The sequence below is a fragment of the Neophocaena asiaeorientalis genome, unplaced genomic scaffold (genome assembly GCF_003031525.2).
Source record: "Neophocaena asiaeorientalis asiaeorientalis breed wild unplaced genomic scaffold, Neophocaena_asiaeorientalis_V1.1 scaffold342, whole genome shotgun sequence".
Lineage (NCBI taxonomy): Eukaryota > Metazoa > Chordata > Mammalia > Artiodactyla > Phocoenidae > Neophocaena > Neophocaena asiaeorientalis.
The window spans coordinates 1,648,607-1,676,437 of record NW_020174037.1 but is presented as its reverse complement, the minus strand read 5'-3'; the positions used below and the strand labels follow the sequence as shown (position 1 = coordinate 1,676,437).

At 38.2% G+C, this 27,831-nt stretch overlaps 1 protein-coding gene across 2 annotated transcripts in view; it reads right to left on the bottom strand.

Moving 5' to 3' along the window:
* Window positions 1–26,881, bottom strand: part of TMEM38B (transmembrane protein 38B) — a 152,631-nt gene extending 125,750 nt beyond the window's left edge. Inside the window, exons 1-2 of one of the 2 annotated variants that reach the window (XM_024753677.1) lie at window positions 26,698–26,881; window positions 6,855–7,011 (exon numbers count right to left, since the gene is read on the bottom strand). In XM_024753677.1, coding sequence (XP_024609445.1) covers window positions 6,855–7,011; window positions 26,698–26,809 — 269 coding nt within the window. In that variant the 5' untranslated portion in view covers window positions 26,810–26,881. The remainder of the gene's footprint in view (window positions 1–6,854; window positions 7,012–26,697) is intronic. The other variant, XM_024753675.1, reaches the window with a different exon arrangement.
* Between the last annotated feature and the right edge of the window lie 950 nt (window positions 26,882–27,831).

Here is a 27,831-nt window from a genome sequence, read left to right as displayed (position 1 = left end):
CCCCAAATGGATTAAAAACCTAAATGTAAGACCAGACACTATAAAACTCTTAAAGGAAAAACACTCTTTGACATAAATCACAGCAAGATCCTTTTTTGGCCCACCTCCTAGAGAAATGGAAATAAAAACAAAAATAAACAAATGGGACCTAACGAAACTTAAAAGCTTTTGCACAGAAAAGGAAAACATAAACAAGATGAAAAGACAACCCTCAGAATGGGAAAAAATATTTGCAAATGAAGCAACTGACAAAGGATTAATCTCCAAAATATACAAGCAGCTCATGCAGCTCAATATCAAAAAAAACAAGCAACCCAGGGCTTCCCCGGTGGCGCAGTGGTTGAGAGTCCGCCTGCCGATGCAGGGGACATGGGTTTGTGCGGGAAGATCTCACATGTCGCAGAGCGGCTGGGCCCATGAGCCATGGCTGCTGAGCCTGCGCGTCCGGAGCCTGTGCTCTGCAACGGGAGAGGCCACAGCAGTGAGAGGCCCGCGTACCGCAAAATAAATAAAAAAATAAATAAAAATAAAGTTTAAAAAAAAAACAACAAGCAGCCCAACCCAAAAATGGGCAGAAGACCTAAATAGACATTTCTCCAAAGATGATATACAGATTGCCAACAAACACGTGAAAGGATGCTCAACATCACTAATCATTAGAGAAATGCAAATCAAAACTACAATGAGGTATCACCTCACACCTGTCAGAATGGCCATCATCAAAAAATTTACAAACAGTAAATGCTGGAGAGGGTGTGGAGAAAAGGGAACCCTCTTGCACTGTTGGTGGGAATGTAAATTGATACAGCCACTATGGAGAACAGTATGCAGGTTCCTTAAGAAACTAAAAATAGAACTACCATACAACCCAGTAATCCTACTACTGGGCATATACCTTGAGAAAACCATAATTCAAAAAGAGACACGGTATATCTATAGCTGATTCACTTTGTTGTAAAGCAGAAACTAACACACCATTGTAAAGCAATTATACCCCAATAAAGATGATTAAAAAAAAAAAAACAAAAAAAAAGAGACACGTACCACAACGTTCACTGCAGCACTTTTTACAACAGCCAGGACATGGAAGCAATCTATGTGCCCATCAACAGATAAATGGATAAAGAAGATGTGGCAATATATAAATGGAATATTACTCAGCCATAAAAAGAAGCGAAATTGAGGTATTTGTAGTGAGGTGGATGGACCTAGAGTCTGTCATACAGAGTGAAATAAGTCAGAAAGAGAAAAACAAATACCATATGCTAACGCATATATATGGAATCTAAAAAAAAATGGTTCTGAAGAACCTGGGGGCAGGACAGGAATAAAGACGCAGACATAGAGAATGGACTTGAGGACATGGTGAGTGGTAAGCGTAAGCTGGGACGAAGTGAGAGAGTAGCACTGACATATATGCACTACCAAATGTAAAAGAGATAGCCTGTGGGAAGCAGCTGCATAGCACAGGGAGATCAGCTTGGTGCTTTGTGACCACCTAGACGGGTCCGATAGGGAGGGTGGGAGGCAGATGCAAGAGTGAGGAGATATGGGGATATATGTATACGTACAGCTGATTCACTTTGTCATACAGCAGCAACTAACACAACATTGTAAATCAATTATACTCCAATAAAGATGTTAAAAATAAAATAAAGTAAAACAGGATCCAAGCAGGATGCGAGTTCACTGACAAATGAAAGCTAACCCAGTTTAAGTAGGAAAGACGAAATTAGAATTTAGGTTAATACCAAGAGCTGAGCTTCCCACGGTTAGTCTCTGAACTGTTTTCACCCTTCCTTAATTTCCCTCCTCTGACTACCAAAACAGTATGACTTAACTCGGCCAAAACAGAACAGTAAGTTAAATACAGTTCATATTAGTCCAATACAAGAGCTTTGCTCTTGCTCTTACTACTCTAACAAATTAATAATTTTATGTATATGCTTTGAAAAAGACTATTACAGAGTGACAGACCTATAAAACTATAGCTTTTGTTGTAGTCTTCCTCATAAAAATGCAGTCTCAGGCAAATGTGCAATGTGTAACTGATACTTGGAAGTTAAAGGAAAACAAAATGGGGCATAAAAATCAATCCACAGAGAAATTATAAAGTATTTATTCCCCCCCGAAACAGTTTTCAAAAAGAAAAATCCTATGAAAGGGTACACTGTCTTCCAAACTATTAAACATACCAAGTTACTGTTTCCCTCTGCCAGTAGATGGTGCTAATCTCCAAATGTGAGCACTATGAGCTACTGTACGAAAGATGACCTTGCCAATAAGTACATTCACATACTCCCTTACTTTAGCTTGCTAGAGTTTAAAGTACATTACAAACATCATGCTAATTTCCCAAATTAAAATCAAATGAAGCAAAGATTACACATTTGTTCTCAACATTAAAACCTTGAAAAAGAAAACAGTAAATATACTATGCCTTTAAGCAAGCATCATTTTTTATATTTAAGGGTCTGTGGGCACAAAGACAATGCCAGTATTTCCCAAGTCCAAAACAATACACTGTATAAGTGCAGACTAAAGGACTAGGTAGCCTAGGTTTGAATGCTGGCTCCAGCTACTAGATATCTGTGATTCCTTGGGCAAGTTATTTAACCCTTCTTGCCTCAGAGTCCTCATTTATTAAATGAAAATAATAGAGAGCCTACCTCACCAGTTTCTTGTGAGGTTAAATGAGATAATAAATGTAAAGCACTTAGAAAAGTGTCTGTACTACATCAGTGGCTGCTCTTGCTGTTTTGTAATGCCCAACAACTAGAATCAATAAAAATGCTCATCAGAAGAATAAATAAAATACAGTTATTAATATTAATAGATTATACAACAGTGAGAAGGAATGTACTATAGCTACTAGCAAAACACAGATGAATCTTAGTAACATAATGTTGAATGAAAAAAAGTCCTAGAGAACTATACAGAGCATAATACCCCACTTTAAAATAGGGCCAAAAACAAATAAAACTAAAAAAATCTATTGTTTATATATTGATATATAAAATATACACCTTTTTAAAAAATACAAACACAAAGATAAACACAGGGTAGAAGTTAACTGTGGAAAAAGTGCAGAGAGATGGAATTTGGGAGAGAAATATAAGTATATATATAAGTTATTGGTAAAGTCCAGTTCTTAGATTAAGTGCAATACAGTGGAGATGTAAATTATTATAACCATTTTGGGAAATGATTTCTCATTATCTAGTAGAGCTTACAAATCACTTTCCCTGGGGCTTCCTTGGTTGCACAGTGGTTGAGAGTCCGCCTGCTGATGCAGGGGACACGGGTTCGTGCCCCGGTCCGGGAAGATCCCATGTGCTGCGGAGCGGCTGGGCCCGTGAGCCATGGCCGCTGAACCTGCGCGTCCGGAGCCTGTGCTCCGCAACGGGAGAGGCCACAGCAGTGAGAGGCCCGCGTACCGCAAAAAAAAATAATAATAAAATAAAATAAATCACTTTCCCTATAACTCAGTAAATCTACTCTTAGGCTATATCAAGAGAAAATCTTACCCATGTACATCATGTTCTTAGCAATACTGTAACAGAAAAAATACTAGAAACAACTCTATGTCAACAGAGAAATGGATGAATATACGACGACAATTCATTCTGATAAGCTATACAGAAGTGAAAAGTAATAAATTACAAGCATACACAATAGACTGAATCTCAGGAACAGAGGCTGAACAAAAAAAGCAAGTCACTGAAAAATACATACCTATGATTCCATTTACAAAATTTTCAAAAACTATATTATTCAGAAAAATATATGTCAGAACTGCATAGAAAACTAAAGGAATGAAAGGTACAAAATTAAGGGCAATTGTTACCTATGAGTAAGGAAGAGAGAAGATGGGATCGGGCTGAGGGTGGAGGGTCACATGGGGACATCAAAACTAACTGCAACTGTTCTGGGAAGATGGTGGCAGCAGTAGTTGCCTAGATTTTGATCTCTTCAAATCCCCTCATAAAAACAGGGCAACTAGATAGCAAAGCCAAAATCCCATCCATAGCACTTACAACAAAACTATGTGACAAGGTATCCCTTTAAATCCCAAAATGCAAATGGGTAAAGGCAAATCACCAGCATACATAGAACTAAACTGCTTGGCAGGAAGAAGAAAGCAGCAAGGTGGCAACTAATGGACCTAAGAACAAAACAGCTTCAAAAGAGCTAATGGGAATTCACTAGAAGGCACAGCAGGCCAATCTGGGAAACAACAGCTGAAACTGGAAGGATTCTTACATTTCCAATACCAGGTGAGACAAAGGGTCCATGATAACGTCTGAAGGGGTTGGACCAATGTAGTCCCTGTGAACTTTGAAAACTGATCCACCCAGGCTCCCTTCTAGAACAAGTCCAATAATAAGAAGAAACTGCTGATGTAGAATCAAAACCAAGCAGGAGAGAACAAAAGAAGGGGAAGGTCCAGACCAAACTGGGGAAGGGGGAAAGACCCAGGAAATCTCAGAAAGCAGGTCATCATCTTTTAATAAAATATTTTTGTAAGTGGCAATTCTTTTCTTAATCTAAATGATGGATATACAAGTTTTTATTATATCATAATTCTTTATACTCTGCATATTTTTATAAATGTTCCTTTGTACCTACTCAATATTAATTAAAACTTTTAAAAAACACATATTGTTCATAATGAAAACTCTTCTTGGTTAAGATCATGCTAAGTTGAAATCCAGACCCTGTCATTTACCAACTCTTCAGGCCTCAATTTCCTCTTATGTAAAATGGACATAATAAAAGATCTCAAGTTAACAAATAATTAAATACTATACTATTAATTCACTACATAAAAATGCATTTCTTATTTTCCATTTCTAACATATCTTTTTGTTTCAGCCAAGGAAGTATATATTTACAGACAAGCACTTTTATTTCATTTAGTGTATCACTAACCAAGATCTGTAATTTCTTGCTACTAATTATAGAACTCCCATATAACAGAACACAAGCTGTCCGTTCCTTTAGCAATGTACTTACTGAACTTAGAACAATACTTGGCACACAGTTAACAAAACAAAGTCCCTTCTCTGATAGGCTGTTATTCTAGTGGAGTGAGACAAACCAACATGAGAAGAAATAAACAGACAACACATCATACAGTAATAAATCTAGGGGGAAAAAAAGAAGTATGATGTGATAGTCATGGGAGAGGAGGTGTTTTTTTCAGAGAAGATCTCTCCAAGAAAAGAAAATATGAGCCTTCTGGGAAAAGAACATCACAGAGAAAAGAGAGCAAGCACAAAGGCGCTGAGGCAGAAGAACATCTTTGTGTTCAAGAAATGGCAAAGCCAACGTGGCTAGCGCAGACTGAGCAGGCGTACAGGAGAAAGACATTACAACAAAGAGAGTGGAAGGGGAAGATTTTATAAGGTCTTATAGGCTATGTTAAGAATTTTGAATTTTCCTCATAGTAAGATAAGAAACTATTGAGCATAGGAGTAATATGTTCTAACATTTTAAAATAACCACTTTATCTACTATGTGAAGAAAAGACTCAGGGGGATAATGAAAGAAGCAGCTAGAACACTTAAGAAGCTACTGCAACTGTCCAAGCAATAGTGGTAGTTAGTATACAGGAGCAGAAGTGGAAGTGATGAAAAGTGTCAGATTCCGGGTATCCTACTTTTCATATAGTTTAAGCATCTACACACATAAAAAGAATTCTCCAAAATGTTAATATCCTTTTAAAATATTGCTATAGAAATAAAAGTCCTTGAGAAAGTGTTTTAAAACACATAGCAACTGGAAGAATATACTTTAAGAGATGGTTAAACAAATCAATGAGAGACAGTGGCTGTTAAGTGGCAAGGCTCTAAAGTCAAACTTCCTGGTTTTGGATCCTAGCTCAATCACTTACTAAATATGAAAATTTCAGCAAAGTTCCTCTATGCCTCAGATTTCTCATTTTTCAAATGGAAATAATAATAGCTACTTCATTGGACTCTGGTGATTAAACATGACAATGAATATAAAGAATTTAGCTGACATATGGTAATAACTCAATAAATATTAGCTATCAAATTTATTGTTCTACTCTTAATAGTTTCTACTGCCACTAGTTCCCACTATGTGTCCCATTGCTACTACTATTTATAATATTCCTTTTTATGACTGGTTACATATTCATTTAAAATCATCACAATAAAAATTAACTTCAAGTGCTCCTAATGTTACGTATTTCATTGCTATGGTTTCTAATCAAAAGCACGGTTTTTGCTTTAGGTATAACAAAGCTCTCTGATTTGTATTACACTTTTTTTTTTAACTTGATGTATCATTCCTGTTAAAGATAACTGAAGCTGAATTTGCAAGAATCCAAAGCAATTCCTACTAACATTTTTTTCTTCACTTCAAAACTAAATTCAAAATAAAATTAATGTTAAATTTCATAAGGCTCTGAAAAATCAAAGAGTATGACAATTACCAAAAACAATTACCATAAATATCATAATCACTTGGACTTTTTGTGTAGTTGGTCACATTCTTGATTATCACGTTGTATAACTGTGTGTATAGGTTAGGTTCACAAGATCAACTGTTGGGGGTCAAATATTTGATGCCCTTTCATATTTGAAATGCTTCCACTAAAGATACATAAGACAACAATACCTACCTCTGGGAGAGGATAAGGGAGAAGGGTGAGAAAGAGACATACTTTGCACTTAAAACCTTTGGCATTATTTGGGTTCCTTCCTTTGCACATGCATTAACTTATAAGAATATAAAATATTTTTTAAAGAAAAAAATTCCATTTACTAACAATTTACAGATTTTTTTAAATGTCTCATAGTTCATTCACCACAATGGCAGCTTACCAGATTGAAGATGCCAGTAATATATTAGTGTTGTTTGCAAGAAACCTCAATGGAGGCTCCCCAAGGAGTACACAAGATAAAATTCCTCCACCAAAGCAGTGGAGCATAGCAGTAAACCAGCTTGACAGAGGATTCCTCCATGCCATCACCGCTGCTCCTGAAATGATAAAGTAAATACGTCATCTGAGATACTGTATATTAAACAAGTCCTGGGTACCAGTGGCACTAAACACACTTCTTAATTTCATAATTTTCTAGAACATACTCATAAGTGTGACAATCATGATCATCATAAAACATATCTTTTGTTCTTTAAATCAACACTGGAAATATTTTGTCAAGACATGGGTGACTTGGGCAACTTTAAAATACTCTGTTCAGGATCTTATGGCCAGTTTCCTAGTAGTACATTATTAAAGACAATCTCCCCAACCACTGTCTCCTTTCATTCCCAACCCTACTGTACGTATGCCGGTTAATATGTCAAAGTGATACATTAAGAAAAATTTATAATCTTAAGTATGTAAGAAAATAAAGCCTGAAATAAATAAACTAAAATTTCAATATGACAGGCTTGAAATAGAATAACAAAATAAACCCAGAGGTGAAAGGCTGATGAGGAACAGGTATTTACATCACCTCAAATGTCTCCTAACAAATTATTTATTAATTACAGAGGGAAGTAATAACTTTACAGTGGACAAACCTTGCAGACATCACTGTAAACTAACAATATCAGGTGATTCCTGATATTATGCACTAAGACCACATCATCACTTCCATAGTATTTCTACCAAAAATGTATAACCTGAACTAATTTAATTATACACACTCAAATTGAACATTATTCTGAAAAAAAACAACAACAGGGCTTCCCTGGTGGCGCAGTCGTTGAGAGTCCACCTGCCGATGCCGGGGACATGGGTTCGTGCCCCGGTCCAGGAAGATCCCACATGCCGCGGAGCAGCTGGGCCCGTGAGCCATGGCCGCTGAGCCTGTGCGTCCGGAGCCTGTGCTCCGCAATGGGAGAGGGCACAACAGTGAGTGGCCCGCGTACAGCATAAAACAACAACAACAACAACAAACACCTAGCCTATATTTTAACAATGTCAAGGTCAAGGAACACACACAAAAAAGGCTGATGGAATGTTCCAGATTAAATGACATTAAAGCGACAACTAAATGCAACGCATTTCCTAGATCATATCCCCAAGTGAGAAAGAACATCTATGACAGACCTTTTTGGACAACTGATGAAATCTAAATATGGATTGTGGCTTTGATTACAGTATTGTATCACTGTTAAACTTCCTGATTTTGACAACTATAATGTGGTTCTTAAAATTAACACTTAAGTAATCAGAAGTAACTGGGCAAAATGTCTCCAATTCACACTCAAGTGGTTCTGAAAAAATACTATGCATAGACAAAAACATCCAGAGAAATGGTAAAGTACAAACTTCTAGTTATAAGATGAGTAAGTTCTTGGGATCTGATGTACAGCATAATGACTGCAGTTAATAATACTGTATAGGGTTTCCCTGGTGGCGCAGTGGTTGAGAGTCCGCCTGCCGATGCAGGGGACACGGGTTCGTGCCCCGGTCCGGGAGGATCCCACATGCCACAGAGCGGCTGGGCCCGTGAGCCATGGCCGCTGAGCCTGCGCGTCCGGAGCCTGTGCTCCGCAACGGGAGAGGCCACAACAGTGAGAGGCCCGTGTACCACAAAAAAAACCCCAAAACAAACAAATAATAATAATGTATAATAATATCTTATATACTTAAAATTTGCTGAGAGTAGATTTTTAAGTGTTGTCACCACACATACACACACACACACACGTGCACACACACACAAAAGGTAACTGTGAGGTGATGAATGTGCTAATTAACTTGATTGTGGTAATCACAATGTATTTGTATATCAAATCATCACATTGCACACTTTAAATATATATAATTTTGTCAACTATATGTCAATAAAGCTGGGAAAAAAATAAAATAAATGGGGCAAAATGTCAGTAGTTGGTGATTCTGGGTAAAGTATATAAAAGTTCCTTGACCTAGTCTGGCAACTCTTCTGTAAGTGAAATTATTAAAGGAAAAAGTACAAAAAAAAAATTTTTTTAACCCAGCCAGAGAAATAGAAGCAAACTGTAAAAATGAAAGTAGAAACTAATTAGATGCTAAAACAGGCAGATAGAGATAGGCAATCAATAAAGCCAACCCAAAGCTTTTCTTGGAAAAGACCAATAAAACAGAACATTGTTCAGCAAGTCTGAAAAATGGAGGGGAGAGGGGAAGGAATGAAAATAATACATAGTATTAGAAGCAAAAAAAAAAAAGGAAATAATTTTAGAGAGTTTTTTATTATAAGAAAACATGCATTTAATCTAATAAATGTGAAGATATAGTTGAAATGGACAATTTTCCTAAAAACCGATATATTAGCAAAATTCCCTTATGAACAGGTAGAAACTTGAACATACAAATAACCACGGAAAAAAGTTAGAGGGTAATCCAAGATCTATCTATCCTAAGAAAGGTGCTAGACCCAGATAAATTTATGCAAAACATTTACCAAATAATTTTTGATTACTCATTTTTATGTTATATAACCATTACAGAGTTTAGAAAAACTTTAATCAGTCTATAAACAACATAACTGCAGCATAAAAGATTATAGAGAAAAGAAAGAAGAGAGAAGGAGAGGGGAAGGAGGAAGGGAAAGAGTCAGGGAGGAAGGGAGGAGGGAAAGGAGGGAGGGAAGAAAAAAGAGAGGAAGAAGATACATTATAATTCTAACTTACGAGCATAGTGCACAAATACATCAATAATAAACTGAAACCTAGTTTTTCAAAACAATAATATATCATAACCAAGTAGATTTTACCCAAAGAATTTAAGGAAGTTTCAATAGTTAGAAATTCATTAAAATCATTCATTATAGGGCTTCCCTGGTGGCACAGTGGTTAAGGGTCCGCCTGCCAGTGCAGGGGACACGGGTTCAAGCCCTGGTCCGGGAAGATCCCACATGCCGCGGAGCAACTAAGCCCGTGCGCCACAACTACTGAGCCTGCGCTCTAGAGCCCGTGAACAACTACTGAGCCCACGCACCTAGAGCCTGCGCTCCACAAGAGAAGCCACCACAATGAGAAGCCTGCGCACCACAACGAAGAGTGGTCCCTGCTCACGGCAACTGGAGAAAGCCCATGCAGCAATGAGGACCCAACACAGCCAAAAATAAATAAATTAAATAAATACGTTTTTTTAAAAAAGACATTCTTTCCAAATAAAGTCACGTTAAAAAAAGTGCCTACCTCGGAATACAAGTTTGTTACCTTTAAAAAATAAATTATGCACTATACTAACAAATTATTATGATCACTCCTTTAGACAGAAAGTAAAAGGTCATTTGATAAAAATTCAACATTCCCCTTTAAAAAATCTAGCAATCTAAGAGCAGAAAAAAGCCATAAAGGAAAAGATTTACAAGTTTGACATCATCAAAATTTAAAACTTCTACATAACAAAAGACTGGGATAAAATTTTTTTAACCAATAAGGCAAATTCCAACAAATCAATAGAAAAAGACAACAAACACAACAGAAAAATGGGCAAGTCACAAAGCAGAAACTATAAATGACTAATAAATATACCAAATAACTAAACAAAGGAAAGTCCTCAACTCATCAGTAATCAAGGAAAAAGAAATTTTAAAAATATGTTATTTCATACAACTTCAATTGGCAAAAAAATTTACAGCTTAATATTAACAAATTATCAAAGGTGTGAAGAAATTCACATACTCTTGTGAGAATAAAAACAAGTAAAGCCATTTTGAAAAACAATTTGGCAGTTATCAATTAAAATTTTAAATTTAAAATTGACTCAAGTGCCCAAGGAGTGTCATACAAGAATATTAAAGCAGTGTTGTTCATAATGCTGTGAAAAAAATGAAAACAATCTAAATGACCATCATCAGAGGAAGAGTAAAACCATGATCATTTGCACTATGGAATACTATACAAGAGCAATTCAAGAGTGTGGTAGATCAACGTCAACATGGGAAGATCCCCAAGACACGCTGTTGAGTAAAAACAAGAAACCAAACACAATCATGTTGAAAAAAATTACAGCATGTAATTATTTATGGGCAAAAATGCAAACACTATTCATTTCTATAGGTATATACATTTACATGGAATGCACAGAAAAGGGTCTGCAATACACCAAAATGTTAACTGCTATTATCTCCTGAGAGAAGCTTAGGAGTAGGGAAGATGGTCAAAGGGGCTTTAAATTTATTTAATTATATTGATTATATTATTTAATTATATCTGAATTCTTTAAAATAAAGTGTTTGTTAATTGTATAATTAAATTAAAATTTAGCAAATTATGTCATAACCAATCTGAGGAATATAATGCATCGATTCAAAACAATGTAGCAGCTTTACATGCACTGACGTGACAAGAAGAAAACCATATTTATATGAATATGTACGGTAAGAAATCATTTACAGGGGGAAACAGAAAACTATACATTTCTATAGGTATGTACATATGCAGCTAATGCATAAAAGAAGGTCTGCAAAAATACCCAACCAAACTGTTAACTGTTATTACCTCTTAGGGAGAGGCCCTTTTATGCAAAAACAAACAACAAAACAAACTATACAAATGTATGTGTGAATTCAGTAGGGTAATATCATCATACTTGTACTAACATGGGAATTCATCTCTATGTGCTCATGGGAAAAAAAAAAAGAGGGAGATAAAAATTTAAATACTGCACAACCCACCATTCCACACAATAAAATGTGCCCAGGAGTGAACATGAGTTGGAAGACGTAAATTTTCGATGGTGTGTATATATCGTCAAATGAAGTGATGCCAAGGTTTAATGATATGCATCTGGTGATAACTCAAGAAATGGTGACTTGTATCAATATGGAAGAAAAACTAGTTTTGAAAAACTTACTAAAAAACAGGATGTCTATCTCCAGTGCAGCAATTTCCCCTAAACTTAAGAATTATTCAAGAGTTATTTTGATGATACATGGCCATGCTGTCTTTATAGAGCCAAACCCCTATGTAAGATGTGACACCACTATGTCTCTCTACACATATATATTGCTATCCATCAAAATATGTATACAGGCACTGTTCAGTATTGCCCTGTACGATGATGACTGTTTAGAACATTGGCTAGTCAGCATAATATATGAATATGATCTTTTCTTTTAGTCAGTGGACACTAGCTGCCTTACTGAGCTATTCTCACATTGAGAGGCAATACAGAGTGCTTAAGAATCCAGACTCTGGAGCTTAATTGCCGAGGTATAAATCCTGGCTCCAGCACTTACTCTCTGTGTGAAGTGAACAAGGTAACTGCTTTCCCACATCTTAAAAAAAACAAAACAGTAAGCAACAACTATTAGCTATCACTATTATTATAGAAGTAAATAGAAAAGAAAAGAAAATTACCCTTTCCTCTCTACTTCTACCCTTCAGTCACACTCATTTTCTGTAGGGTGGCAACTTCCAGACTTCTTTTTCTGTGCTTATTTACACATGCACACCCTTTTTCCCCCTCAAGAACTTCTTCTCCCCCAACCTTGTCCTCGTGTGTGTTTGTCTGTGTGGGTGTGGGTGTGTCCCTCTCTCTCTCTCAGGCCATACCCTGGTTAGCTCTGCACACACATTCTGGAAATGGGAGCTCTAAGTGAATGAGAGTTACAATGGGCCCATCATTACACAGTTACTATGAAGACACATTCCAAAGTAACTGATTACTTCTGGTAAATATACAATTAGGGAATATGTCTGTATCCTCTGTATCCCTTAGCGTTGTTCTAATGGAAGATTTAGCATTACTATCATCCATCTGACACAACAATTAGGCTTAGGCAAATTCAAATATACCAAAAAAGTTTTCCTTTGACCACTAAAACAATCCAAATCAAATTTACTAAATTTGATGCTTTCACACAAAGTATTCACTCATGTAATATGCATTTCCGATTAAGTCTGTCAAAATAACTTTCCTTTTCCCTCAACTTTCACGGTATTTTATCCTTTCCTCTTAAAATATATCATGTTCTAGTTTTTGTTCACAAGTGTTAGCTCCACTATAAGACTGATACCCCTTGAGACTCTAAGAAACTTTAGTATAAAGTAGATGCTCAACAAATGTTTATTGTACAACAGAAAAATATATGTGCAATATTTCAAGAGTGTAAGTATGATAATTTTACTACCATTAATTTCCCTTAGTTTTATCACAAGTCACAGAGAGAACTGTGATTACGTACCAGTTTTGTGACTCTGTGTAGGACCTCTAACCTCTTTTGGCTTAAACTTCAAGTTTCATAAAATGAGAATAATACATAACTTATAAGAACTTAAAATAAGAGAATATACATAAAAATACATATTTACTACCTAGTACATGTCAGACACTCTGTTGATTTGTGTGCTGAATGGATTGATCACTGACAAGAGAGAAAAGAGGCAAGGAGAATGCAATCCTTGGGCTGCTTCTGACTCAATTATCTGAGCCCAAGATATAATACTTTTGAGTTCTTACTGCAAAGCTGGGATGAGAATGACACATTATGGCACTGAAAAGGTACTCATAACCCCAACAGTCTTAAATCAATGAAACTAAGATTTTATTAGACCAAAAAAGGAAAAGAACACAGTTAAAGGGAGGGTCTCTCTCATACCAGTCTTTTTTGCCTGATTTTCAAAATTATGTCAGCCAGAAATATTTCTCTAACTCAAACAGACCTTTCTTTAAAGCTTTCTTCAGTACACACACTACCATAACACGTTTTTCAGCATGACGCAATCTTATGACAAAGTTCTTTGGGTATGATGTTCCTTTGTATATATCGTACTGGCACCAGTCAGTTTAATGTGAAGTTAAATTATGAAAACACAGGACTCCCCTGGCAGTCCAGGGGTTAAGAGTCTGTGCTTCTACCGCAGGGGGTGCGGGTTTAATCCCTGGTCAGGGAACTAAGATCCGGCATGCCATGAGACAGGGCCAAATAAATAAAAGTATGATGCTTTCAAAATTTATATTAAAAAAAATACATAAAGTTAACCAGAAACAGCTGTATATCTTTAGGGCATATAAATAATTTTCAGTAGAAAAAAATAGTTAATATGATATCTTTAATTTCTTCTCAGTTTTAAACAAACGTGAGAGGCCCGCGTACAAAAAAAAAAGTATATCTGAAGTACATATAATCACCTGGGGACTTTAACATCAAAATATTTTCATTATGAAATGAAAGCTGAGAAATAAAGTCACATTCTACTCCCTTAAATTCATTTAAAATCACATCCACAAAATAATCCCATTCTCTGGCCAAATGAAGTATTATTAGACTATGTTTTTGTTTTTGTTTTTTGTGGTACGCGGGCCTCTCACCGCTGTGGCCTCTCCCGCTGCGGAGCAACAGGCTCCGGAGGTGCAGGCTCAGCGTCCATTGCTCATGGGACCAGCCGCTCCACGGCATGTGGGATCCTCCCAGACCGGGGCACGAACCCACGTCCCCTGCAGCAGCAGGCGGGCTCTCAACCACTGCGCCACCAGGGAAGCCCTATTAGACTATGTTTAACATACTTTTACTGACTTAGTTAAAACAAAGACTAGAAAGATATTCTTTTATGTACTGCACACATGACTTCTTTATTTTGATATACTCAGTCTACTTTAGTTCCGCAGTGTGTCTCCGTTTTTAAGAAATAGTTACACTGTAGCTACTTCCAAACAGTTAGCATTCAGCTTGCTGGTGGTTAATATGACTTCCGGAAAGAAGCAGGGGAATGCTCTAGCCTTCTTAAAGCCTCATCTCCAGAGGTTAAGTATTTTTAAATTGCGTATTAGTAAACTTTTGCCCTAGTCTTTCCCATTTATAGATTTATCTCTTTAAAAAGAAAAATTAACAACATAATCTAGCTCATATGCCTCAAGTATGCTTTTTCATCAAAATATTTTAAAATAATCATGTAGGCAACAATGGCTTAGGGATTACCTGTGACACAATTCAAGGAGTTTTATATCAAGTATGAATCATAGTGGGCCAAGTAAATCCACGGCTGTGGTTATTTCCCCAGTTCCTTAATGTATAACTAGACTAGACATACTTAGCAACTGGCACACTCTGCATATTGATTCTCTGATCCTTGGAATAAGAATCATTATGACAGGAATGATCAGGTAGAAGCCCCTAGAGTTTCTTCTCCTCACCAAGATATTTTTACAAAGCAGTATTACAGAGATGAGTACCATAACCAAAAACATGAAAGATGAAATATGATGATAGCTATCACATTCCACTTAACTTGCTTGCTTGGGCTATATGTAAAGCAGATGGATCTTGAAAAGTAATTGTGAACTATCTTAAATGTAGACTGGTAATGACTCCAACTGCAGCTGGTATTCAAAATACAGTATTTTTACTAGAACACATCAGCATTAACCTCTGTAACCTAGTAAAGAAATGCTTTTTTCTCCATATTAATTTGCAAAGAATCCCAGAAACACTTTGCTTTTACCTGACAGGTATAACAGTACACTATCACAGTCTTGCCTCAGATGTATTTCAACTCTCCTGCTCTCTAAACAAGTCCACAGAAAGTATGATCATATTGACAGTCCACAAAACATCACACTGGCCTGCCACACTGAAGGCATTATACTGACTAGATCTATGGACAGGAAATAGCCAGCACTTTAGATATCTTAATATTACATATGGAAACCAGAAAGCATGTAGTTAAACCCCACTCCTAGGTTTCTGTACCAGAGTCCAGTCAGGAAACAGAAAATACAAAGTTTTATTAACAGAAAGGATTTAATATAAATAAGTAAGTAGGTATAAAATTGTTAACTAGATTATTGAAAAAGTAAAAAGTAAATACTATGGTGTCACAGAAGTATCAACTATAGAAAACTGTTACCACTCCTGGGGGAACAAAAGATAGGCTGAAATTACTAAAACTTAGAAGCTTGGAGGAAGAGCTCTTTAGACTCAAAACTGAAGACTCCTGGAGAGGGGACACTGCTCAGCTGGTGCTCTGGTCCACCTCACTCACGGAGTTTTAAGTTCTGAGTTTTAAATACTGAGTTTTAAGTTATCCCAAGCTACCTAGTTAGTGGTAGAGTTTGAACTAAACACTGGTCTTCCGACTTCTGACTTTACGAATGCTTTCTACTACAGCATACTCCCTGATCAATGGTTTGTCAGGTCACTCAAATATTCTAACTTTCCTTTAGCTTAAAAAATATTAAAGAGAGGACCTTCATGATGGCGAAGGAGTAAGACATGGAGATCACATTCCTCCCAACAAATACATTAAAAATACATGTACATGTGGAACAACTCCTACAGAACACCTACTGAACGCTGGCAGAAGACCTCAGACTTCCCAAAAGGCAAGAAACTCCCCACTTGCCTGGGTAGGGGAAACGAAAAAAGAAAAAACAGAGACAAAAGAATAGAGATAGGACCTGCAACTTGGGGAGGGAGCTGTAAAGGAGGAAACGTTTCCACACACTAGGAAGCCCCTTCACTGGCGGAGATGAGGAGTGGGTGGGAGAAGGAAGCCTCAGAGCCATGGAGGAGAGCGCAGCAACAGGGGTGCGGAGGGCAAAGCGGACAGACTCCCACACAGAGGTCAGTGCTGACCAGCACTCAACAGCGTGAGAGGCTTGTCTGCTCACCCACCAGGGTGTATGGGGGCTGGGAGCTGAGGATCGGGCTTCGGAGGTGAGATCCCAGGGAGACAACTGGGGTTGGCTGAGTGAACACAGCCTGAAGGGGGCTAATGCTCCACAGCTAACCAGGAGGGAGTCCGGGAAAAAGTCTGGAACTGCCTAAGAGGCAAGAGACCATTGTTTCGGGGTGTGCGAGGAGAGGAGATTCAGAACACCACCTAAACAAGCTTCAGAAACAGGCACAAGTCGCAGCTATCAGCGCGGATCCCAGAGACAGGCATGAAATGCTAAGCCTGCTTCTGCAGCCACCAAGAAGCCTTTGTGCAAGCACAGGTCACTATCCACACCTCCCCTCTGGGAAGCCTGTGCAGCCCGCCACTGCCAGGTTCCAGTGATCCAGAGGCAACTTCCCCGGGAGAACGCATGGCGCCTCAGGCTGTTACAACGTCATGCCAGCCTCTGCTGCCGCAGGCTCACCCCGCATTCTGTACCCCTCCCGACCAGGCCTGAGTGAGCCAGAGCCCCCTAATCAGCTGCTCCTTTAACCCCGTCCTGTCTGGGCGAAGAACAGACGCCAGAGGGCGACCTACACACAGAGGCAGGGCCAAATCCAAAGCTGAACCCCAGGAGCTGTGGGAACAAAGAAGAGAAAGAGAAATTTCTCCCAGCAGCCTGAGGAGCAGCAGATTAAATCTCCACAATCAACTAGATGTACCCTGCATTGTGGAATACATGAATAGACAACGAATCATCCCAACATTGAGGCAGTGGGCTTTGGGATCAACTGTAGACTTGGGGTTTGCTGAATGCAACACCCTGGTTACTGATTTCTATGTTTATCATAGTATAGTCTTTAGTGATTCTTATCATTGGTGGATTTGTTTACTGGTTTGCTTGCTTTCTTTTATTTTATTATTTATTCTTATTTTTTATTTTAATAACTACATTTATTTTATTTATTTATTTATCTTTCTTTTTTTTTCTCCCTTCTCTTCTGAGCCGGGTAGCAGACAGGGTCTTGGTGCTCCAGCCAGGTGTCAGGCCTGAGCCTCTGAGGTGGGAGAGTTCAGGACATTAGACCACCAAGACCTCCTGGCCCCATGTAATATCAATCAGCGAGAGCTCTCCAAGAGATCTCCATCTCAACACTAAGACTCTGCTCCTCTCAACGACCAGCAAGCTCCAGTGCTGGACACCCCATGCCAAACAACTAACAAGAACACAGCCCCACTCATTAGCAGAGAGGCTGCCTAAACTCATAAGTTCACAGACACCCCAAAACACAACACTGGACACGGTCCTGCCCACCAGAAAGACAAGATCCAGCCTCATCCACCAGAACACAGGCACCAGTGCCCTCCACCAGGAAACCTACACAACCCACTGAACCAACCTTACCCACTGGGGGCAGACACCAAAAACAACGGGAACTACAAACCTGCGGCCTGCAAAAGGGAGACTCCAAACACAGTAAGTTAAGCAAACTGAGAAGACAGAGAAATACTCAGCAGGTGAAGGAGCAAAGTAAAAACCAACCAGACCAAACAAATGAAGACGACATAGGCAGTCTACCTGAAAAAGAATTCAAAGTAATGATAGTAAATATGATCCAAAATCTTGGAAATAGAATGGAGAAAATACAAGATACGTTTGACAAAGAACTAGAAGAACTAAAGAGCAAACACACAATGATGAACAACACAATAAATGAAATTTAAACTGCTCTAGAAGGAATCAATAGCAGAATAACTGAGGCAGAAGAACGGATAAGTGACCTGGAAGATAAAATAGTGGAAAAAACTACCAGAGAGCAGAAAAAAGAATGAAAATAATTGAGGACAGTCTCAGAGACCTCTAGGACATTAAACGCACCAACATTTTAATTATAGGGCTCCCAGAAGAAGGAGAGAAAAAGAGTCTGAGAAAATATTTGAAGAGATTACAGTTGAAAACTTCCCTAATATAGGAAAGGAAATAGTCAATCAAGTCCAGGAAGCATAGAGTCCCCTAGAGGACAAATCCAAGGAGAAACACGCCAAGACACATATTAATCAAACTATCAAAAATTACATACAAAGAACAAATATTAAAAGTAGCAAGGGAAAAGCAACAAATAACATACAAGGGAATCCCCACAAGGTTAACAGCTGATCTTTCAGCAGAAACTCTGCAAGCCAGAAGGGAGTGGCAAGACATATTTAAAGTGATGAAAGGGAAAAACCTAAAACCAAGATTACTCTACCCAGCAAGGATCTCATTCAGATTCGACGGAGAAATTAAAACCTTACAGACAAGCAAAAGCTAAGAGAATTCAGCATCACCAAACCAGCTTTACAACAAATGCTTAAGTAAGTTCTCTAGGCAGGAAACACAAGGGAAGGAAAAGACCTAAAATAACAAACCTGAAACAATTAAGAAAACAGTAATAGGAACATACATATCGATAATTACCTTAAATGTAAACGGATTAAACACTCCAACCAAAAGACACAGACTGGCTGAATGGATACAAAAACAAGACCTATATATATGATGTTTACAAGAGACTCACTTCAGACCTAGGGACACACACAGACTGAAAGTGAGAGGATGAAGAAATTTATTCAATACAAATGGAAATCAAAAGAAAGCTGGAGTAGCAATACTCATTTCAGATCAAATAGACTTTAAAATAAAGACTACTACAACAAACAAAGAAAGACACTACATAATGACCAAGGGATCAATCCAAGAAGAACATGTAACAATTGTAAATGCTTATGCACCCAACATAGGAGCACCTCAATACATAAGGCAAATATTAACAACCATAAAAGGGGAGATCAACAGTAACAAAATAATAGCAGGGGACTTTAACACCCCACTTTCACCAATGGACAGATCATCCAAAATGAAAATAAATAAGGAAATGCAAGCTTTAAATGACACATTAAACGATATGGACTTAATAGATATTTATAGGACATTCCATCCAAAAACAACAAAATACACTTTCTTCTCAAGTGGTCATGGAACATTCTGCAGAATAGATCATATCTTGGGTCACAAATCAAGCCTTGGTAAATTTAAGAAAATTGAAATCGTATCAAGTATATTTTGCGACCGCAATGCTATGAGACTAGATACCAATTACAGGAAAAAAGCTGTAAAGAATACAAACACATGGAGGCTAAACAACACACTACTTAATAACCAAGAGACCAATGAAGAAACCAAAGAGGAAATCAAAAAATACCTAGAAACAAATGACAATGAAAATACAATGACCCAAGGCCTATGGGATGCAGCAAAAGCAGTTCTAAAAGGAAAGATTATAGCAAAACAATCTTACCTCAAGAAACAAGAAATATCTCAAATGAACAATCAAACCTTACACCTAAAGCAATCAGAGAAAGAAGAAGAACAACAAAAAAAATATTAGCAGAAGGAAAGAAATCATAAAAACCAGATCAGATATAAATGAAAAAGAAATGAAGGAGACAATAGCAAAGACCAATAAGACTAAAAGCTGGTTTTTTGAGAAGATAAGCAAAACTGATAAACCATTAGCCAGACTCATCAAGAAAAAAAGGGAAAAGGCTCAAATCAACAGAATTACAAATGAAAAAGGAGAAGTACCAACTGACACTGTAGAAATACAAACGACCATGAGAGATTACTACAAGCAACTCTATGCCAATAAAATGGACAACCTGGAAGAAATGGACAAACTCTAAGAAAAGCACAACCTTCTGAGACTGAATCAGGAAGAAACAGAAAATACAAACAGACCAATCACAAGTACTGAAATTGAAACTGTGATTAAAAATCTTCCAACAAACAAAAGCACAGGACTAGATGGCTTCACAGATGAATTCTATCAACATTTAGAGAAGAGCTAACACCTACCCTTCTCAAACTCTTCCAAAATATAGCAGATGGAGGAACACTCCCAAATGCATTCTACAAGGCCACCATTATCTGATACCAAAGCCAGACAAAGATGTCACAAAGAAAAAACTACAGGCCAATATCACTGATTAACATAGATGCAAAAATCCTCAACAAAATACTAGCAAACAGAATTCAACAGTACATTAAAAGGATCATACACCATGATCTAGTGGGGTTTATCCCAGGAATGCACGGATTCTTCAATATAGGCAAATCAATCAACGTGATACACCATATTAACAAACTGAAAGAGAAAATCAAATGATCTCCTCAATAGATGCAGAAAAAGCTTTCAACAAAATTCAACACCCATTTTTGATAAAAACCCTCCAGAAAGTAGGCATAGAGGGAACTTACCTCAACAAAATAAAGGCTATATATGACTAGTAGTAGGATACAAAATTAATGCACAGAAATCTCTTGCATTCCTAAACACTAATGAGGAAAAATCTGAAAGAGAAATTAAGGAAACACTCCCATTTACCACTGCAACAAAAAGAGTAAAATACCTAAGAATAAACCTACCTAAGGAGACAAAAGACCTGTATGCAGAAAACTATATGACACTGATGAAAGGAATTAAAGATGATAAAAACAGGACAGATATACCATATTCTTGGATTGGAAGAACATTGTGAAAATGACCATACTACCCAAAGCAATCTATAGATTCAATGCAATCCCTATCAAACTACCTGTGGCATTTTTCACCGAACTAGAACAAAAAATTTCACAATTTGTATGGAAACAAAAGTGACTCCAAATCCCACACACATATGGTCACCTTGTCTGTGATAAAGGAGGCAAGAATATACAATGGAGAAAAGACAGCCTCTTCAATACATGGCGCTGGGAAAACTGGACAGCTACATGTGCAAGAATAAAGTTAGAACACTCCCTAACACCATACACAAAAATAAACTCTAAATGGATTAAAGACCTTACCCAGCAATCCCACTACTGGGCATATACCCAGTATATGAACCATAATTCAAAAAGACACATGTACCACAATGTTCATTGCAGCACTATTTACAGTAGCCAGGGCATGGAAACAACCTACATGCCCATCGGCAGATGAATGGATAAAGAAGATGTGGGTATATATATATATATATATATATATATATATATATATATATATATACAATGGAATATTACTCAGCCATAAAAAGAAATGAAATTGAGGTATTTATAGTGAGGTGGATGGACCTAGAGACTGTCATCCAGAGTGAAGTATGTCAGAAAGATAAAAACAAATATCGTACGCTAACACATATATATGGAATCTAAAATAAAATAAATGGTTCTGAAGAACCTAGGGGCAGGACAGGAATAAAGATGCAGACGTAGAGAATGGACTTGAGGACACGGGCAGGCGGAAGGGTAAACTGGGACGAAGTGAGAGAGTGGCATGGACATACATACACTACCAAATGTAAAATAGGTAGCTAGTGGGAAGCAGCTGCATAGCACAGGGAGATCAGCTTGGTGCTTTGTGACCACCTAGAGAGGTGAGATAGGGAGGATGAGAGGGAGACTCAAGAGGGAGGGCATATGCGGATACATGTATAATATATGTATATGTACAGCTGATTCACTTTGTTATACAGCAGAAACTAACACAACAATGTAAAGCAATTATACTCCAATAAAGATGTTAAAAAATATATATTAAAGATATTTAAGTAAGATTCTCTGTACTCACATAAGTAAATTATGGACTGTCATTTCTGAGACATCGTTTTCCACCCCACACTGGGCAGAATCTGCTCTTCTAAAAGCATGCTATAACAAAGAGGCCTTTGGGGGGGATCATAGTTGTTCTATTTTTACCTGGATGTTGATTAACATAGTTGTGCTCATTCTGAAAATTCACTGAACTATACATTTACGATTACTTTTGCACTTTTCTGTATGTGTTTACGTCGGAATTCATAAAGATAGGAAAAGTATGCTGCCACCTTCCCAGAATCCCCAGAACTGATAAATTCTTGTTTTATTAACCTTTTCATCTCCCACAGATTAGAGGAAGGAACAATGACAAACTTTATTCCTGGATTTAATTCCTGAAAACAAATGAGAAACTGTATGGTGATGTGGAAATGACCGAAATCATGGGAGAAAATAACGATGTCAAATGACAACTTATTGAGAAATTGCTAAATATTGAGAAACCTGGAACATTAAATGTATCTGCAAAGAGAGAGCACAGAATAGTTGAGAACTTTGAAATTAGCCCAAGAACTAGCTCCATAATTTACTAAACTATGTGACTTAAGTATGGTTATTTTATTCCTGTAAGACTACTCATCTGTAAAATGTGTTCAATAATACCTACCTAAAGAGATGGATGAGGATTAGAATGAAGACACTGAAATGTTTTTCATGTATCTGAAATGAATGAATGTTATTAATGTATAAGAAAGGTAATGCAACCTTATGTGACACTGCAAGGAAAGAGAAGGAGGAGGAGGAGGAGGGGGAGGCAGAGGAGATTACAGTGACAACAGCACAGTTGAATTCTTTCAGAGCTATAACAGTAACTTTCATCTTGGTATCCTCAACATCTAATATAGTACCTACTACAGTGAATATTTGCTTAATTGAACTACATATGATTTGAGGGAAGTTAGCAAAATAGTGGTCAGAGAATTAAGAGTAAAATAATAGATTTTGTGTGTAAAAATCAAGTGGAGATCATTGTAGATTAAATTTTTAGGATGTCTTACAGAAAATAGCAATCGGATATGAATGTAGGATTAAAGAAATGTGTTTATTTTAATGAACATTTAAATAGGAAAAAAACAGAGAACACAGATTAAAAATGTAAGAGAGATTACAACTGATGACATAAACATTCCGTTAAAATGGTTTCTGACCAACAATTCCCAAAGCAGCATTTTCCAACTTCCTAATAAAATGCCCAGGAAAATAGAAAAAACAAACAAAAAAACCCCTACACTACTAGCCAAAACTAAAAGCTATAGACAATCAGATGCCAGAGTTCAAGAGGAACTAAGGTTAAGTATGAGGCAAATGGAAGTAAACTAAGAAATAAAAAAGAATCCAACATATTAAATACCCCCTGATGCTGTGGTAATCTAAATGGGAGGGGATATCTGTATGTGTATGGCTGATTCACTTTGTTGTGCAGTGGAGGCTAACACAACATTATAAAGCAACCATACTCCAATAAAAATTTTAAACTAAATAAAAAATTTTAAAAATACCCCTGATGGTTTCACTTATGAAGTGCAAGTCACATGGAAAAGGAAGGGGGTAGGGGGGACAATCATCTTTCCTTGGATTTGAAGGCCTACAACCTAAACCAAACAAAAAAAAAGATGCCATCCTTATCAACACCACAGATAGAAAGAGTTAATCCCCTTTACCCACTTGCCCTCAGTAGTCTAGATCTAGGCATAGTCTGTAAGCCATAAGATATAAACTATAGAAAGTGGGGAGTGAGGTACTGGCAGTGATAGAGTACATTCCAAAAGTCAAGAGTCTCAAGGAGTAACATGCTTGAGGAGATAAGGATAAGAAGAACCCGGGTAGCAGTACATAGATGAATTGTGGTTTTATTGTACTACAGGTCTGTGTTCTAAAGAATCAGTCCCTGGGGAACAGAAAAAAGTTGCCAATTAAGTAGTTTTATATAAGTATTGGCAAATGAGAATCCCTAACGAATTAAACTAATACATCAAACAGTTTATTCCAAAAATATAAGGATAATTCATTTTTTAAAATGTATTACATTTTAAACAGGAAAAACAATATGATCAACTCAATAGATTTATATAAGTATAAATACAAATGGCCAGCAAACATTAGTAACTATGACAGATGCAAATGAAAACTATGTTTTCTGATCATCAGAATAACAAGATATTTAGGACTGATAACAGCCAATACTGTGAAAGGACAGTCTAACACAATTCTAGTAAAAGCAGGTTCACTCTTTTGTGTGAATTCTATAATTTTTACATGTTTACAAGTACGAGTACTGGAATATATTTTTACACCATGTGTAACACTGTACTAGCATCCAATTAGTCCAACGGTTCTCAAGGTTTTTGGTCTCAGGACTCCTCTGCACCCCTCAAAATTAGTGAGCAGATGAATGGTTGCCAGGGGCTTGGGGAGGGCTGACTACAAAGGGGCAGGAGGGAATCTGGGGTGGGTGATGAAACTGTTCTCTATCTTGATTGTGGTGGTAGTTACATGACTGTATATGTTTGTCCAAAATCATAGAACTTTATATTTAAAAGGGTGAATATAATACAGGTAAATTAAACCTTTAAAAAGGCTGACTCCAAAACAAAATTCTTGAAGACCCCCTAAAAAGCTTTTCTTTATGTGGGTTATCAATATTTATTAGCTTATTAGAAATCATAAATGAGACAATTTTTGAATAGTTCTTTAGGTATTCATTTTTTAAATAATAAATGCACTAAATGTTAAAAAATAATATATTTTTCATGAAAAATAACTATTTTCCAAAGCAAAAAATATTTGGTGAGAAAACTCACACTTTTTTAGTAAATCTCTTTCATGTCTGCTTCAAATTGAAAACAGATGGATTCTCATATCTGCTTCTGCATTCAACCTGTTACAGTACGGCAGGTCATGTGGCCTCTGGAAAACTCCACTGTATATTTGTGAGAAAATGAGTGTGAAAAAGATGACATCTGCATATTATTATGAAAATAATTTTGAGTTGGAAGTGTCAGGAACCCCAGGGGCTCCTGGACCACACTTTGAGAACCTCTGATTTAAGCTATACAAGAAAATACCAGGGCCTCCCTAGTGCCGCAGTGGTTGAGAGTCCACCTGCCGCTGCAGGGGACACGGGTTCGTGCCCCGGTCCAGGAAGATCCCACATGCCGCGGAGCGCCTGGGCCCGTGAGCCACAGCCGCTAAGCCTGTGCCTCCGGAGCCTGTGCTCCACAACGGGAGAGGCCACAACAGTGAGAGGCCCGCGTACCACAAAAAAAAAAAAAAAAAAAAAGAAAGAAAAAAAGAAAATACCAAATACTGAATATGGCATAATAATAAAATGTACTTATTTTCAAATCAAGGAAGCAGTCTCTTATGCAGATTATCTGTCCCGATTTAATACACTAATATTCCCCTTATCCAGGTCAAAACTGCTACCAAACAATGATTTAGGCTGAACTACAAATTTCAATTTAAATGAAAAATATTTCTGAGGTCCAAGGGTTTTAAAGAAAACAAAAAAACCCGCAAAAAACAGACCATAAGAGGTACAGCATCACCCTCAATCCCTCACTCACTGACTGTAGGACAAGGCAGATTAAAAGCAGCATGAACACAGAGAAAGTAAGGCAAAGAAAATGCCTGATCTCAAAAAAAGAAGAAAGCATAAAATGAAAAGGCACGTAGAATAAGGGCAAAAGTAAAGCAATACAGAAGCAAATATATCCTGAATGTAAAATACAAGAAAAAACAAATATTGCTCCTTGTGTGCATAGTTGAAAAAACTCAAAACTCTGTATTAAGACCACATCCCCACTGTGCAGAGAAGGGAAGCTACGGCAAATGGCTTTTCTTGTACAACGTCACTCATATGATCCAAAATGGGAATCCACTCCTCTCAGCAATCATTGTCTAACATGCTAAACAAGGTGGGAGACCTCTACGGTAAGGGGAACCTGGGGGTGCCTACTTAAGGCTCTTTATTTCAGTGTTTACCCAACTTTCAAAACCGAAGAGCCGTCCAGAACCATTCACTACCCCAAGCGACGAAATCAGACGTGCTGTCTCCGGGAGCTTTGTTCCCAGGTCATTTTAAAATACTTTCCAAGGAACTGGTGGCACCCCCGGGAGACGGCGCAACCCCTGGGCGGACGCGGGCAGTCCTGGGCTCCCAACAGCGGCTGCGGCCGCCCTGTCACCTGTTCCGGGAGTCCCGCCCGCGGCGGTGGGGCGCCCCCGCACTCCCCCCAACCCAGCGCCTCCTTTGGCGAGGACCGCCCGGGCCTCATTTTCCCCACCTGTACTCGAGGGGTCGGACGGGCCACCTCGTGGCGCCCCTCTAGCTCGACTATAGGACTCCGGGCGAGGCTGGCAGCTCGGCCGCTACCCCGCTCAGGCCGTACTCGCTGTGAGGGGGATTCCGAGGGGGCCGGTCCTCGGCGCCCCGCACTCACCCGGCTGATGCTTCAGTGCCATCACCGACACCAGGTAGTGGGCGATGTCAAAAAAGGGAAACATGGAAGTACGAGAAAAGGCAAGGGACAGCTCATTCCACGGACAGTCCATCACGACGACCGACCGCCGCAGCCGAAGCAGCCGCGGCGACGGGTTCCCGGCGTGCGCGACGAGGGGAGGGGTAAGTTACGGCCGCGGCCGCCAGCTCTTCGGCTGGGCCTCTCGGAGCTCTGCGCGTGCGCCTTGACACCCGGCGCCGGCGCGCGGAGGGGGCGGGCCGCGTGTCCCAGGAGCCTCGGATGCGCTGGCGGTTGGCCGCTGGGCGGGGTGAGGAGGGCCGGACCTTGTTCTCCTAATAAGAGTCCAGCGTCTTCTGCGTGCTGGGAGTTGTGTAAGACGCGGAGAATGGTCAGATGAATACAACATAAATAATGAATATGCATTATTTCTCTTAACATTTAGTGCATTTATTATTTTTAGAACGAATACATAAAGATCTATTTTAAATGTTTCTCAGTTATTTCTAATATGCTAAGTATTGATACATGAAACCCATAAACGTCTTCAGGACTTTTTGGGATCCTCAAGAAAAATTTTTAAGTCGGCTTTTTTAAAGGTTTAATTTAAATACATTTTATTCACCGTTTTTAGTGTAAAGTTTTATGATTTTGGATAAACGCAGTCCACAAGGGGAGACGCTCAGAATCGGATTTATTTCTGTGAATTGATTTCATTCACCTAACATTTCTCGAGGAACCACAGTATGCAAATCACACCATGACTTATTGGAGATATAAAAAATAATATGATAATATCCTGCCCTCAAGAAACGTGTTTTCCCAAGGGAGATTACAAAGCGGGTAATAATAAGTATAGGTGCCATGATAGGGCAAGTTCCAAGGAGAGGAAGGCTATTTCAGGTTAGTGGTAAGGCAAACTAGCCTCTAAAAGCTAAGGGAAAGATGGAGGGAAGTACTTTGGCTGGACTACGAAGTGAGAAATTAGCTCAGAAAAGAAGTCCTTGAATGGCAGACCATAAACCAAGTGGTTTGGCCCCAGAGCCTAAGCTCTTGATCACTACATTTTATGCTCAGACAAATCCGAGCCAGACTCGTCTCTCAACCATTATGCTA